The 13,038-nt window shown below is 37.1% G+C and overlaps 1 protein-coding gene across 8 annotated transcripts in view; it reads right to left on the bottom strand.

The window, feature by feature from the left end:
- Positions 1-3,542: 3,542 nt before the first annotated feature.
- Positions 3,543-13,038, bottom strand: part of PAN3 (poly(A) specific ribonuclease subunit PAN3) — a 129,028-nt gene continuing 119,532 nt past the window's right edge. For 6 of the 8 annotated variants that reach the window (XM_034665013.1, XM_034665014.1, XM_034665016.1 and 3 more), the window contains 3 exons: positions 8,847-8,985; positions 6,348-6,477; positions 3,543-5,029 (listed from right to left, as the gene is read on the bottom strand). In XM_034665013.1, coding sequence (XP_034520904.1) covers positions 4,890-5,029; positions 6,348-6,477; positions 8,847-8,985 — 409 coding nt within the window. In that variant the 3' untranslated portion in view covers positions 3,543-4,889. Of the gene's footprint in view, positions 5,030-5,265; positions 6,478-8,846; positions 8,986-13,038 lie in introns of those variants that run through there. The other 2 variants (XM_034665017.1, XM_034665019.1) reach the window with 1 other exon arrangement.

Below are 13,038 nucleotides of genomic sequence, written 5' to 3'. Positions count from 1 at the left end.
TCCCGTGTTACAGAACAAAAAAACTTCCATCCTTCCTTTCCCCTCATTATCATCCCATTTCTTTATTCCTCTTTACAGCAAAATTCCTTGAGGTGGTTAGTCTCTGTTTCCGATCCCTCCCCCGCCAAATACTCTTAAACCCACTCAAACCTAGCTTTCTCCGTCACCCTCATGGACACCGCTCTTGATAAGGTTATCAGTTCCCTGCAAACTGCTAAATCCAATGGCCAATTTTCAGTCTCAATCTTCCTTGACTCATCAACAACTCGACCCTTACTCCTGAAAGTACCTATTTCAACTTTGATTCCAAGATGTTGCACACTTTTCTTCCTATTTCATGGGTCATTTCTGTCCCTCTAGTTTACCCTAGGGCTCTGCCCTTGGACTTTTTCTCCTCTCCATCTGTACTAACTCCCTTCATGATCTCAACCAATCTCAGGGCTTTAAATGACATCTTGTAATGACTTGCAAATTACATGTACAGACCAGATCTCTCCCCCAGACTCCAAACTCACACGCGTACGTGTTGACATCTCTTGATGCTGTGGCAGACTATATTTTCCAAAAATAGTGGCAATAACATCTCCCATCCCACATGACCTTAGGCAACGTGCCCTTGCCACTTTCCCATCAAATTCCTCTCCCCTAGAATCAGAGATGCCTTTGTGACTCACTTGTAATCAACAGAATGTAGCAGAAGTGACACTGCATGACTCCGAGGCCAGGTCAGAAAAGATCATGCCCTTTCCACCCGTCTCCTGGTACACTCATGCTCCAGAAGCTCCCACTAGAGACCCAGTCCCCATGAATGGAGAAGCCTGAGCCACAGGGTGGGGCCACCTGTAGGTGCTTCCACTGACAGTCCCCAGCTGAGCCCTACTTTTAAGTCATTCAGTCCCAGTGCCAGACCAGATGATTTCAGCCCCCAGCCATTGGAATTTTACCCGCAAGGGCCCCAAACATAATGGAATAGCGATAAGCCATCCGGCTGTGCCCTATCCAAATTCCTAACCCACAGAATTCCTGAGAATAATAAAATGGTTCTTGTTTTATGCCATTAAGTTTGAAGTCATTCATTACAAAGTAAGTAACCGTAACAAATGCGTACTGAACATCTTAAATTTAACAGCTCCCAGACCAAACTCCCAATTGTCTTCTTGCCTACCGATGAAAGAAACCTTTGTTTCTAAATCTCTTTCAATTCAGTAGAATCCTCCATCCTGTGAGCATCAGGTCAAAATTTCTTAACAGTGATTTTGACTTCTTTTCTCACTCCATAACCAATAATCAGGATGTCCTTTTGGCTCTGCTTTTGAAAAATATATTCCGAATCTAATCACTTCACACCACCTCTACTGCTATCACCCCAGTCCAAATCCCTATCATCTTTTGCTCTAAATATTGCAAGAGCTTCCTAGCTAGTAACCAAAGCAGTCCGTTTTAATTGTATCAGGTTTTTCAACCGCTCAAAATCCTGCAGCTTCTCCTTTCAATGGGAGTAAAAGCCAAAACAGTCCCAAAATGATCTACAGAACACTACCCTCCTTTCCCATTACCTGACTTCACTTCCTTACTCTTCTGTAGCCACACCGGCCCCTTTGCCATTCCTCAAATACTCCTGGCACATTCCGACCGCGAATTCTTCTCCCTCAGATACTGCATGGCTGGCTCCATTACCTCTAGTCCTTGCTTGAATATCACCTTCCCAGCGAGGGCTACTGCCAGATAATCCCACTTGAAATTCTAGCAGCACCACCACCATACTCCCCACATCTAAAGTTGCAAGATGAAACACAGGATAACCAAATTTGAATTTCACAGAAACAGATTAATTTTGTAAGACAAATATGTCCCATGCAATACCTAAGACATACTTATGCTAAAAAAGAAATTATCCATTGTTTATCTGAAATTCAAATTCAACTCTGTGTTCTCTATTTTTATTTGCTCCATCTGGTAACCCCACCTACATCCTTCACCCTAGTTTACTTTCTTTCCATAGCTATTATTACCTCTTAATGTACTACGTATTGTCTTCTTCCCGCTAGAATGGAAACTCTGTAAGAGCAGAAATACTTGTCTGTTGTGGTCAGAGTTGCTCTGTTGGTTCCTCTAGAGCAATGCCTGACATTTAACAGGCATTCAATAAATATTTAATGAATGAGTGAATCCCAATTCATTCCACTGTAAGTGGTTTCCCAAGATCACAGAGCTCCAAGTGATAGAGCCAGTATTTGAACTCAGTCATCTTGTTCTGGCAAGCTGGTTTCTTAACCACCATACAGACTATTTTTAATAAATGTTAAGGACGTGTGTTTTAAAAGACTTTCTTCACTGGGGCACCTGGGTGGCACAGTCAGTTACGCATCCAACTCCTGGTTTCAGCTCAGGCCCTGATCTCAGGGTTGTGAGATCCAGCCTCGCATCAGGCTCTGTACTCAGTGTGGGGTCTGCCTGGGATTCTCTCTCCTCTCTGCCCCTCCCATTCATGCTCTTTTTCTCTCTCTTTCTAAAAAATAAAGAAGACTTTTTATAAATAAATAAATAAGTCTTTCTCCACCTCACCCCTTCCCCCACACTTATACAGAAGGTTATATTACAGATGCACCCCTAATTGTGTAATTGCTCAAGGTGGAGGGAAAACACCTGTTTTTGACCATTCAGAGCACAGGAGAGGAAAGTAATAAAACCGTTGTGTATCTCCATTCACCAGAGTGTATGAGATGTAACACTGGTCTAGCTTTAACAGTATTTTTAATGTTTTCTCTTATGAAATTTAAATCTAAAAAATCCCCCAAAACATCCTCTATTCTAGGCGGACTAGCCTTTCTTCCCCATGAACCTACAATGGTCATTTTGATTTGCCATCAAATCCATGGGTTTTTTTTCCCCCCACAAGATCCTTCTACACTTATTCTCTCTCTCTCCTCTGAACTTCTAAAAGCAACTCACCCGTTCCTTCAGCTGAAAAGAATCCCTCCTTCCTCTTTATTCTAGTTACCCTTCACCTAGGCCTCCAGTCCCTTCTCACTTTCTATTCTGTATTTTTTTTCAACTTTTCAAATGTACAGGAAATAAACACTAGGTACTCAGATTCAACAAATGTTAACATTTTTGCCACTTTTGAAATCTACTCTTATATTCTGAATAATGTTTCCGGAGAACTAGGGGGGAGGGGCACTCTTCACCTATATGGTAAATCACTGAAGTACTGCATCAAAGGCTAGCCATATAGCATTCCCTATCCTCTCACGTAAGTCTTCCTTCCTAAACTACACTGTAAAAGCCATGTATTACATAGAAAAGTCTGAATATAATGATGAACTTTATACATAACAAGTACTCATATCTGCACTTTTAGTACCTAGAATAGATCCAAGTAAGCATTTAACAGATAATTTGGTAAATTAATAAATAAACATGCCACCGACAATTCCTCCAAACACACAGGAAATAGCCTTTGAAATCCCGATCATAAGGCAAACACCATCTTGTTAAATAAACTGGTACCCCCCCCCCAAAAAAAAAAAAAAACGACAAACTTCTCTGTAATTCTTTATTAAAAATACGGCTGTACACATAGAGACTGAAAACAGGATTAAAGATGAATAACCCATATTGGGATCATGACATCAGAACTTAACATACTGGTGCTTTTAGGGAAGTTGTTGACATCCAAACCACAGAACCAAGGTCAAAAGCAAAATACAAAGGTACCCTCAAAAATATTTACAATGAAGTAAATACACTAACAGAATTTAAAATAGGTACAAAAAATTGAAATGACCAACGTTGCATGATTTCAAGGGTTGTCCTTTCTGTGCTTTGATCTGTCATAACAGAAAGAATGGGAAGTTTATATCCTTAATTTGATTATTCTCAGATATTAAAATCTTCCTATGAATTAAAAAGACTAACTTTTAGACAACCTCTTAAATGGAATTACACTATGGAAAAGAGGGCTCCCCCAAAAAACACCTAAGCAGAACTAAGAGTTCTACTGAAAACCATTCCCAATAAAAACTAAATGAAAAATAAATATAAAACAAAGCTTAAAAAAAATATGTATTACCTGACACCAACTGTTTTCTGGCCGACAATATTTACTCATGAAAACATATCAGCTGTCTACCTTTATATTCAAACCAAGTCCTGAGGTTACTAGGGGCTGAAGCAAACTAGCACTTAGGATGCAAACATTCTTGGGTTTGTGATTTGAACCTGCCTTGCAGAGGGAAGTTTGCTGGTCTATACAGGATGAGAAATTCAAGCCCTATTTTACCCCTGCCCTTCCTTAGCTTTCACAAAACATTGGTCCACAAATTAAATTTTCAAAAAGTTCCCAGACCCCAAAACTAAAATAGATGATCCCCTTTCATTTTCAAAGAAAACAATATTGGAAAAAATCTCCAGCCCGCTTATAAATTAAGCATTTCATATTTCTTCTAGAATACAAGTAGTTCTTTTTTGTACAAAAGAATTACAATATGATTTGTCAAAAAACATATAAAAAGACAGCTGCTCTTCCTCAAATACATGAGCTAATGATAAAAGACTCTTGCATGTTAATGTCTCCAAGTTCTTGTTCCTTTCACATAAAAAAGAACATTATGGTGGCAAATGTTAATTATCCTTTGAATATTGAACATTATGTTCTTTTAAAATCCATCCAGATCAAATGCAATAATTGATTCTCTTTTTAACTCAACAACTGATGCTACCAAACGTGGACTCAAACACACTTGTTAAAATGTGTAAAGCGTGTCTTTAGTCTTCAAAGCTTTCAGGTGAGGAGAGGTGTTTTTTCTTGATGCAAATCTCAAGGCAGAGAAAATCGTTTTAAAGCTTATAAAAAGTGGACAGAGAAATATTAAAAACTTCTCTGAAAACTACAAATATGTGTAATTATTAAAATTGAAGACCGTAACATCAGTTGCAAGTGCTTGGAAGTCTTTCCTGACCTTTTGAGTTTCCACATTTTCTTCAGAGTTGCATGGTTGAGCACCCAGTGCTAGTAAAACATTCAGTGCTGGGAAAGGAGATAGAGTCTTCATTACTGGTTTTTTGTGAAAGACAATTCCTATGTATTTGGCAGTCTTCAGTATCAAAGTATAGGTATTTCATTAACTAGAAATTCCATGAATACCCAAGTTTGGCGACAACTGCACGTCCAAATATTAAGAAAATTAAGAGGAGGAAAATTCCAAACTTTTGAGATTGACTTATTCAGGAATATCCCACAGAGTGAAGTTATTATCAAAAGTACTATTACTTTGGGCTAAGCAGTGACTGCAAAGGCACAGCAGATTGTTATCCCTCCCGATTCAGGCTGTAAAACTTCAGAAAGCTCTTGATGCCAGACCACTGCTGTGTTTAGTTCATCCTCTGAACAGTGTCTCTGTGTCTGTATCCAGTGTAAAGTACCATAATAAAGCTGTGGTTCAAAGAACAGAACTTTATACAAAAAAGCGAACTGGAAAGAATCTAAAGCAATATATTCCTGAACTTCAGGTCTTTATCAGAATTTTTTTTTTCTGTTAAAAAAACTGCATAAATGTAAATATATCTGACAAGCAGGGAAACACCTTTTTTTAAAAAAAAGACTCTGGTTGAATTTGGAGCAAAGAGCTCTATGTGCTCCTTAAGTTCCTGTTTATCCAATCCTCACTCAGAAAGGATTTAAATCTACTGATGGGGGACTTCGTATCCAGCAATTCACTGATCTCTGTGTGTTCTTAAAAACAAAACAAAAAACCCCCAAAAATCTCCATTTGAACTAACAGTGTGGGTGGCATACAGAGCTTGCATACAATACTCTTACAAGAATTATACACTATACTGTACTTCTGTGAAATTATTTACCTGGTCCATTACATTATTCAGGGCAACCCATCCCAAAAGAGCAAATTCTGCAACCCTCAGTGACAAAAATGCTGTCCAGCATTGTTTCCCAAAAAGATCCTTGCAAATAGTTTCCCTTAATAAGTAAGTATACAATGTGGCAAAAGTTCAAAGATCAGAAAAAAGTCTTTAAAAAATTAAAATTAGTGCATATACAAGTGGAAAAAAACAAAAGCGGGAACACCATTCACCTAATGGTGCTCCTTAATCTAAAATAAATTCTTCACAGATATGGCCCCAATGGCAGCCACAGCTCTAGGATAAGTGAAACATTCTTCCTTTCAAGTAACAGTGTACCTGACTGAAGTGCAAGCAGCTTTGCTCATCTGTTTGTTTCCCAAATGTGAAATGAGAGGATGAGAACAGTTCAGCTGTAGTGCAATTTGCTATCGGTTAAGGTCCTCAGCCATGTCCTGCGTGCTTTTTCAGCAAATACTACAACTGACCATTTGCAGCTGCAATCAGTTCTTGAAAAGTGTTTTCGAAGCAGCGCTTTAAGTCACTATAAGTCACCACAAGTACACTCTTCTCGTCTCTGGAAATGAGGCTTATTTTTTCGGGCACACCAGCATCTAACTGAAACAGAGACACAAAATAGGAAGTTCATACCAGGCAGAGGATAATCCACTTTATCTATTTTAGCACAACGTTTGCAACAATGATTAATACTGTAAAAATTTCTGTCATATTCCCTTCTAGATATATGTAAGCATTTTACATCACTTATCGGTATGCACACTTTTCAACTTGGATGTTTCCACCTATCCTTCACACTTGTCTACATTATATTCCATCATTTCATTATTCCGATATCCTTTTTTTTTTTTTTTTTTAAGTAAACTCTACACCCAACGTGAGGCCTGAACTCACGACCCTGAGATCAAGAGTCCCACGCTGTAAGCCAGCCAGGAGCCCCAGTATCTTCCAGCTTTCTTGTGTCACAAACTATAGAGCAATGAACATATCCATCTACTTAATGGTTTTTCTTCTGTAGAATTACTTCCTCAGGAGAAATACTTAAAAATATAAATAATGAATCAGAAAGTACAAATAGTTTTATAGCTTAATACATACAAGCTGAATAGTTTTCCAAAGTATATCAGAAACCACTGATTTATGAGTTGTACCAATTTACAAGCAATTCCATATCAAGTGCATGCCTTGCTACTTTCATGTACGTTTTTTGATGAATGTTACCAGATGTCTTCCTACACTTACTTGTGTTATTTCCACCGTATGAATGCCAGTTTATGATCTTTACCCACTCATCAGTCAAGATTTGGTAGTAATATTTTAATGAGGTCTTTATGAAGCATATATACTAATCCTTAGTCCATCCAATAACTTATCTCGTTATGGCTTTCACTTTTTTTGGTTAGTTTTTGACGTACATTTTTCCCTCCCTTTTCATTAATTCATTCATTAAAATGTTTAAAATTTACTAATTCTGAAGGCTCAAACTTTCAAATCATTTTACCAATTTATTTGTCATAATTTCCACCAAAATATGCTATGTAAGATTTTAATTTTTACATCATTAATATGGCCATCCATCCTTTTAATTTATTACACTCTTTCCAGACTTAGAAAATTATCATACTTTCAGATGTGGGATAAATTTTATTTACTACTAGTTATTTTATGAAATGAAATAGAATTTTCTTCAAGTTGTCAATTATCCTAATATTCATTAAATAATCTTCACTTAAGATATCTGTCATGGCTTAATTTCATAGGATCTACCTGCCAATGTTTACACTAGTGCTACATATTTTTAATTACTGGTGCTTTGATACTATGGACACTATTTTCTAAAATCCAGTAGAATTGTTCTCCACTCATTACTTTTAAGAAAAATGTCTTCCCCTTAAGGAAAAGAGCAAATAAATATATTAGTCATACTGGATTAGTTCAATGGTACATACAGTTTGTTCTGTCTTAATGTAGATTATTGACAATACTCTTTTTAAAGAGTTTTAAGGAAGTTCAAGCAAGGCAAAGTAGTGCCTAAAAACAAAAACCACGTCTTCCCTCAAGAGCTAAGCACACTGTATGTTACCAGCTCTACACCCTGTGCCACGATAGGTATTTCCTCTAGTCCTTGTAATTCAGGGCAGTTTAGACCAGGGGTCAGCAAATGGTTTCCATAAAGATGGCCAAATAGTAAATGCCTTAAATTTCAGGGCCGCACAGTCTCTGTCACATATTCTTCTTAGTTTTGCTTTTGTTGTTTTGTTTTTACTATCTTCTAAAAATGTCAATACTAGTCTCAGGTCGTGGGCTCTACAAAACGGGCTGTCAGGCCACAGTCTGTCGACCCCTGAGATTTAGATATAAACCTATACAAAGACTAGGACTTACCTCTGGAGACCCGTCCTACACTCTGTGATTCCAAGTAATTCATAAGGAAAATGCATTCCTTCCTTCCTTGGTAAACTGTCTCCCAGCCCTTTCAGAAGCACAAAGCTCACCTCTCAAATGAACTGATACATCTCCAACTACCTAAGTTCATCTACTCACCTATTCTCCATTTAGAGCGCTGGGCCTACTGTGCTTTTACTACTACAACACTCACAGTTAACGGCAAAGGAACAGATAACATGTAGGACATTTAGCAAGACTCACGATGACTTAAAAGAAAGGAATTCAACTTTTAAAAAATATTTAAATATAAATTTTTTTTGTTCTTCCCACCCATTGTTTTTGTGACATTTTATCACAATGAAAAGATCCACAATGGAAAATTCTGTAATTATTCATGTAGATGTTAAAAAACCTGCCTAGTCTAGAAATTCATATCAAGCAGATATAACTGATAATTATTAAGAAAATATGTTCCAGGCTGGCGCAGAATACATCTACACTTAGTCTCTTAGTATTTGCAGAGTTGCAACTCTGCAAACTGTAGATGGCATTGTGATCTTAAAAATCCAGATACAAATTACCTTGTTAAGACAAGAAATGATATGACTGAGGTCAATCCAAGGAGCACCCGCTTCTGTCACCTGATGGAAAAGATGATCCCTAAAGAGTTTCAAAAGATAACGGTCTCCAGTCTCCGACCAGGTAGGATCCTTCTGAAACCTGGGGAAAGGTCATATTTTACCTCAATAACTCATGCTGTCTGTATACCACATGGCCACGGTGATTCTTCAGACTCCACACTAGCTTATTTTTATTGTTTTCTCTGATAAGTAAGTGTAGGGTTTGTGTGTGTGTGTGTTATTTTTTAATGCTCCTAAAGTTATATAGGGAGGCTAAAAAAAATTCATTTTCAAATTTTTGTGCAGATTGCTAAATTTTTTAAAAATAATTTCACACACCATGAAAGGATATGAATACCAGTTTCTAATTCTCAAAGGCAATCATCCCTTACCCACTCCTATTTTATAATCACTTTCTTATTTAAGCTCCTACCATTAGATAAAACAGAGGAAAAAGAAAATGTCTTTAAAGATCTTTAGAAATAGGTTGAAAGAGAGTCTTTTCCTCCTCTCACCTTTAGGATACGGAGTGGAGAGTTACGATCAGATATTGTTCAACTTTACTGGTAAGCATAAAATAGAGAAATGCTGAAGGAAACAAAAACAGGGTAGATTTTGGTTTCCTACCATCATGAGCAGATGGGAGAGTGTGCTGCGAAGAACTAGAGAACAGTGACAGTGATCATCTGGTCAAAATGACCACTGTCACTTTCCAGTGACCTCTGGAACTTATGGTCTAGTGAGGAAAACAGACGTTCAAAATAACCAAAGAAAGTTACATATTGAGATAATGCCATTAAGAAAAAGGGAAATGGTACACAACAGAAATGTGAATTCATCTGGGAAGGAAGGGAACCTTTCCAGAGGAAGCAGTGGATGCTGTTCCCAGAGGAAGTACGCCCTAGTTGGAGGCATCAGTATTGGCAAGGAACAGAGCATGCACCACTTCAGAAACTTAGCAAAGGTCAGTGGCTGGATGGGTCTGAGGGCTGGAAAAGAAAGAGGCCAAGGGAGAGACAGAGAGTAAGAGCAAGGAAGGGAAGAGAAAAAGACAAGGACAAAGAGGGAGAGAAGGCAAGAGAGGGAAGGAGAAAATTAAAAGAAAAAAAAAATGAGGCAGGTCTGAAGCAAAGAAAAGAAGGGAGAGATCAGATGATGCAGTCTTGGTTAAAAAACTAGGTCTGGGGGAAAAAAACAAACAAACAGGTCTGTCTTCTAAGAACAAGATGGAAAGCCTACCACATAGTTGAAACACAATCCTCTGAGTTTTGCAAATCACTCTAGGGACTTTCAATTAAAATGCTAATTAAACACACCCACTTATCTCAGTTTCCTTTCAAAACCCCTCCAAATTGACAATAAATGTCTAAAAAGGGGTATAATAAACATGCCAGGACAAAGTGCTCAGGAGCAACAACAGAAGAAAAAATTGGAAGGTGAAAAACAGGTAAGTGATAGGATCAGCTGACTTGAACAAACTGAACTCCAATGCTACAGAAGGCACACACGAAAAAGGGGGAGCCACAAAAGCAAGGCATACCAGTGAGGCCCAAGAAGGGCAACCATTGGTACTACTGAAAGTGCAGGTATGGATTACAGCTGGAAATAGCAGAACTGGATGAAAAGTTCTATAAATAACAAATAGATAACCTCTCTCTCATCCCTGCCTCCACTTCTGCTTTGCAGAAATTTGCCAGAAAGGTACCAGAAATCTTTCTAGATAGGGTGAATAAAGAAGCCCCAGCCTCCAGGATGCCAGGAAGAGGAAGAGATGGTAGCTAAGACTATTTAACCAATACTTTCCTGCTACTTCGGCTACCCAAAGCTAGACTACGGGTTTATACTACAGATAAAAGTTTGCAGATTTTTTTTCTGGAAACTGACTTGCCCAAGAGAAATTCTGACATTTAAGAGTCCACCAAAAACAAACAAAAATTATACGTAACAATATCACACTACTTTACCACACATTCTACAATCCTTGACCCCGCAATGACCTTTCCATTAGCTTTTTAGATGAAAAAGGTTATTTTTTTTAAGTTTATTCTTTTTTTTTTTTTTTAAAGTAATCTCTGTACCCAATGTAGGGAATCAAACTTACAACCCTAAGATCAATAGTCACATGCTCTTCCAACTGAGCTAGACAGGTACCCTGAAAAAGGTCATTTTAAATATGAATGCACACCCAAGGATCAGAAATCCTTTGGAGAATGAAACAAAACAAAACAAATTCTTGTTTCCTATGAGATATTGCAGGGAACAGAACAGAACTTAGAACAAAACAAAACCGAACCAAAAATCTGTAACTGAGAGTCTCAGAGAAACAAGGATCAGATGCTGTAAGACAAACATTTAGAGAACAGAAAGTTCTTGAAAATTAAAAATATGACAGCAGAAACTTAAAAATTCAAAAACAGATTAGAAAAAAACCTTTATTTTTACACAAATTAAATTGAGATAATCACCTAGAATGTAGAACAAAAAGATACAACACAGAAAACAGAGGAGAATATGAGAAAATCAACTGCCATGGTCTAACATCTGAGCAATGGGAATTTCAAACAGTGAAATTATCAAAGAAACAACGAAGACAACTTCTCAGAACTGAAGGACATCAGTTTCCAAGATTAAAATGGTGTACCCACCTGTTAATTAATCAGAATGAATCAAAAAACCCCACACCAAGGCAAATCACTGAATTTCTGAACATCACTGATAAAGATTCTAAAAGCGCAGGGCAATGGAAAGGGTTTGAAAAGAAAATGGCTTTGAATCTGGAAGTTGAAAGACAATGGAGCATTGCTTCAAGTTTTGACAGAAATTATCATTACTATTACCTAACTACGTACTAGAGGTACTAGCTAACACAATCACTCCAGAGAAATTAAAAGTATAGAAATTAGAAGGAGGAAATATAACTACAATTATTTGGACATAGGACCATGTATCCGGGAAACCCAAGAAAATCTAGTGAAAAACTATCCAAACACTAAGATATCACAGTACAAAAATAAAACAGAAATCAGTAATTTTTACGTCACTGATAATAAGCAATCTAAGAAGAAAGAACTGGGGGGGATTCACATTTACAACAGCAGGAAGAAAAAATACCTAGTAAACTCAAGCGTGCTACAACATAAGGAACAACTTAAGCACTTAAGAACAGTAAAGGTGTCAACAAGTATGATGACAGACGATTATCTTGGTTAAGAAACTCAACATCTATAAACACAAATGCTCCTTAAGTTTATTAATAAACATGTTATCTTCTCAATAAAAGTACCATCAGGTTTATTGATTTTTTAAACAAAAAGCTGAGTCTAGAATTTATACAGAAAATTAAACAATTTTAGGAAAACAACAAAAAACAGGCAATGAAATGGAGATAAGAAAGAATAGCACCTACCAGATTTGAAAATGTTAGTCATTAAAATATTAATGTGAAAGAAGTGCTGCCTTAAACCAGTGCAGAAAAGCTAGACTATTTGAAAAATAGCTTTTGGGCCACGGGGTAGTCTTCTGAGGGGAAAGGGTAGAGGAGTGGAATACATACCTCACACCCTTTATAAATTCCACATATATAAAAATTTAATATGAAAAAAAATAAAACAATAAGTACTCCAGAAGAAACCATGAGGTACTTCCTCTAAAATTGTAGGAGTAGAAAAGGCCTTTCTAACCTTCTAACTATGATTCAAAATCCAAAAGCATAAAAGAAGTTTGATCAATTAGACTATATGTATAAATGTCTGCATGGAAAAAAATTAAGCAGAGTCAAAAGAAAAATAACAAACTAAAAAAAAAATGATCACAAAGGATAAATCTCTCTAGCTCCTATACATCAAAAAGACAGACAACTGAACTGAAAATAAAAATGAGCCACGGATATGAAAGACAGAAAAAGGAACAGAAATGGATCGAAAACATAAAAATGATAGGCAACATGCTCGTAAGAGTTAATACAAAATAAACTGCACTGAGGTTTAATTTCTCATCTATCAGGATGACAAACATCCATGAGCTAAAAAAGTATTGTTGGTGAAAGGCTCTCATGCATCATACACTGGGAAACCCTTCTGTAAGGGTTTATAGTCACACATCCACAGACCCAACAATCAAACTGGGCCTATATTTATGCACACATGAAATTAAG

Source organism: Ailuropoda melanoleuca, chromosome 7, assembly GCF_002007445.2.
Source record: "Ailuropoda melanoleuca isolate Jingjing chromosome 7, ASM200744v2, whole genome shotgun sequence".
NCBI lineage: Eukaryota > Metazoa > Chordata > Mammalia > Carnivora > Ursidae > Ailuropoda > Ailuropoda melanoleuca.
Note: the sequence above shows the minus strand (reverse complement) of the source record. Positions and strands in the feature narration are given on the sequence as shown.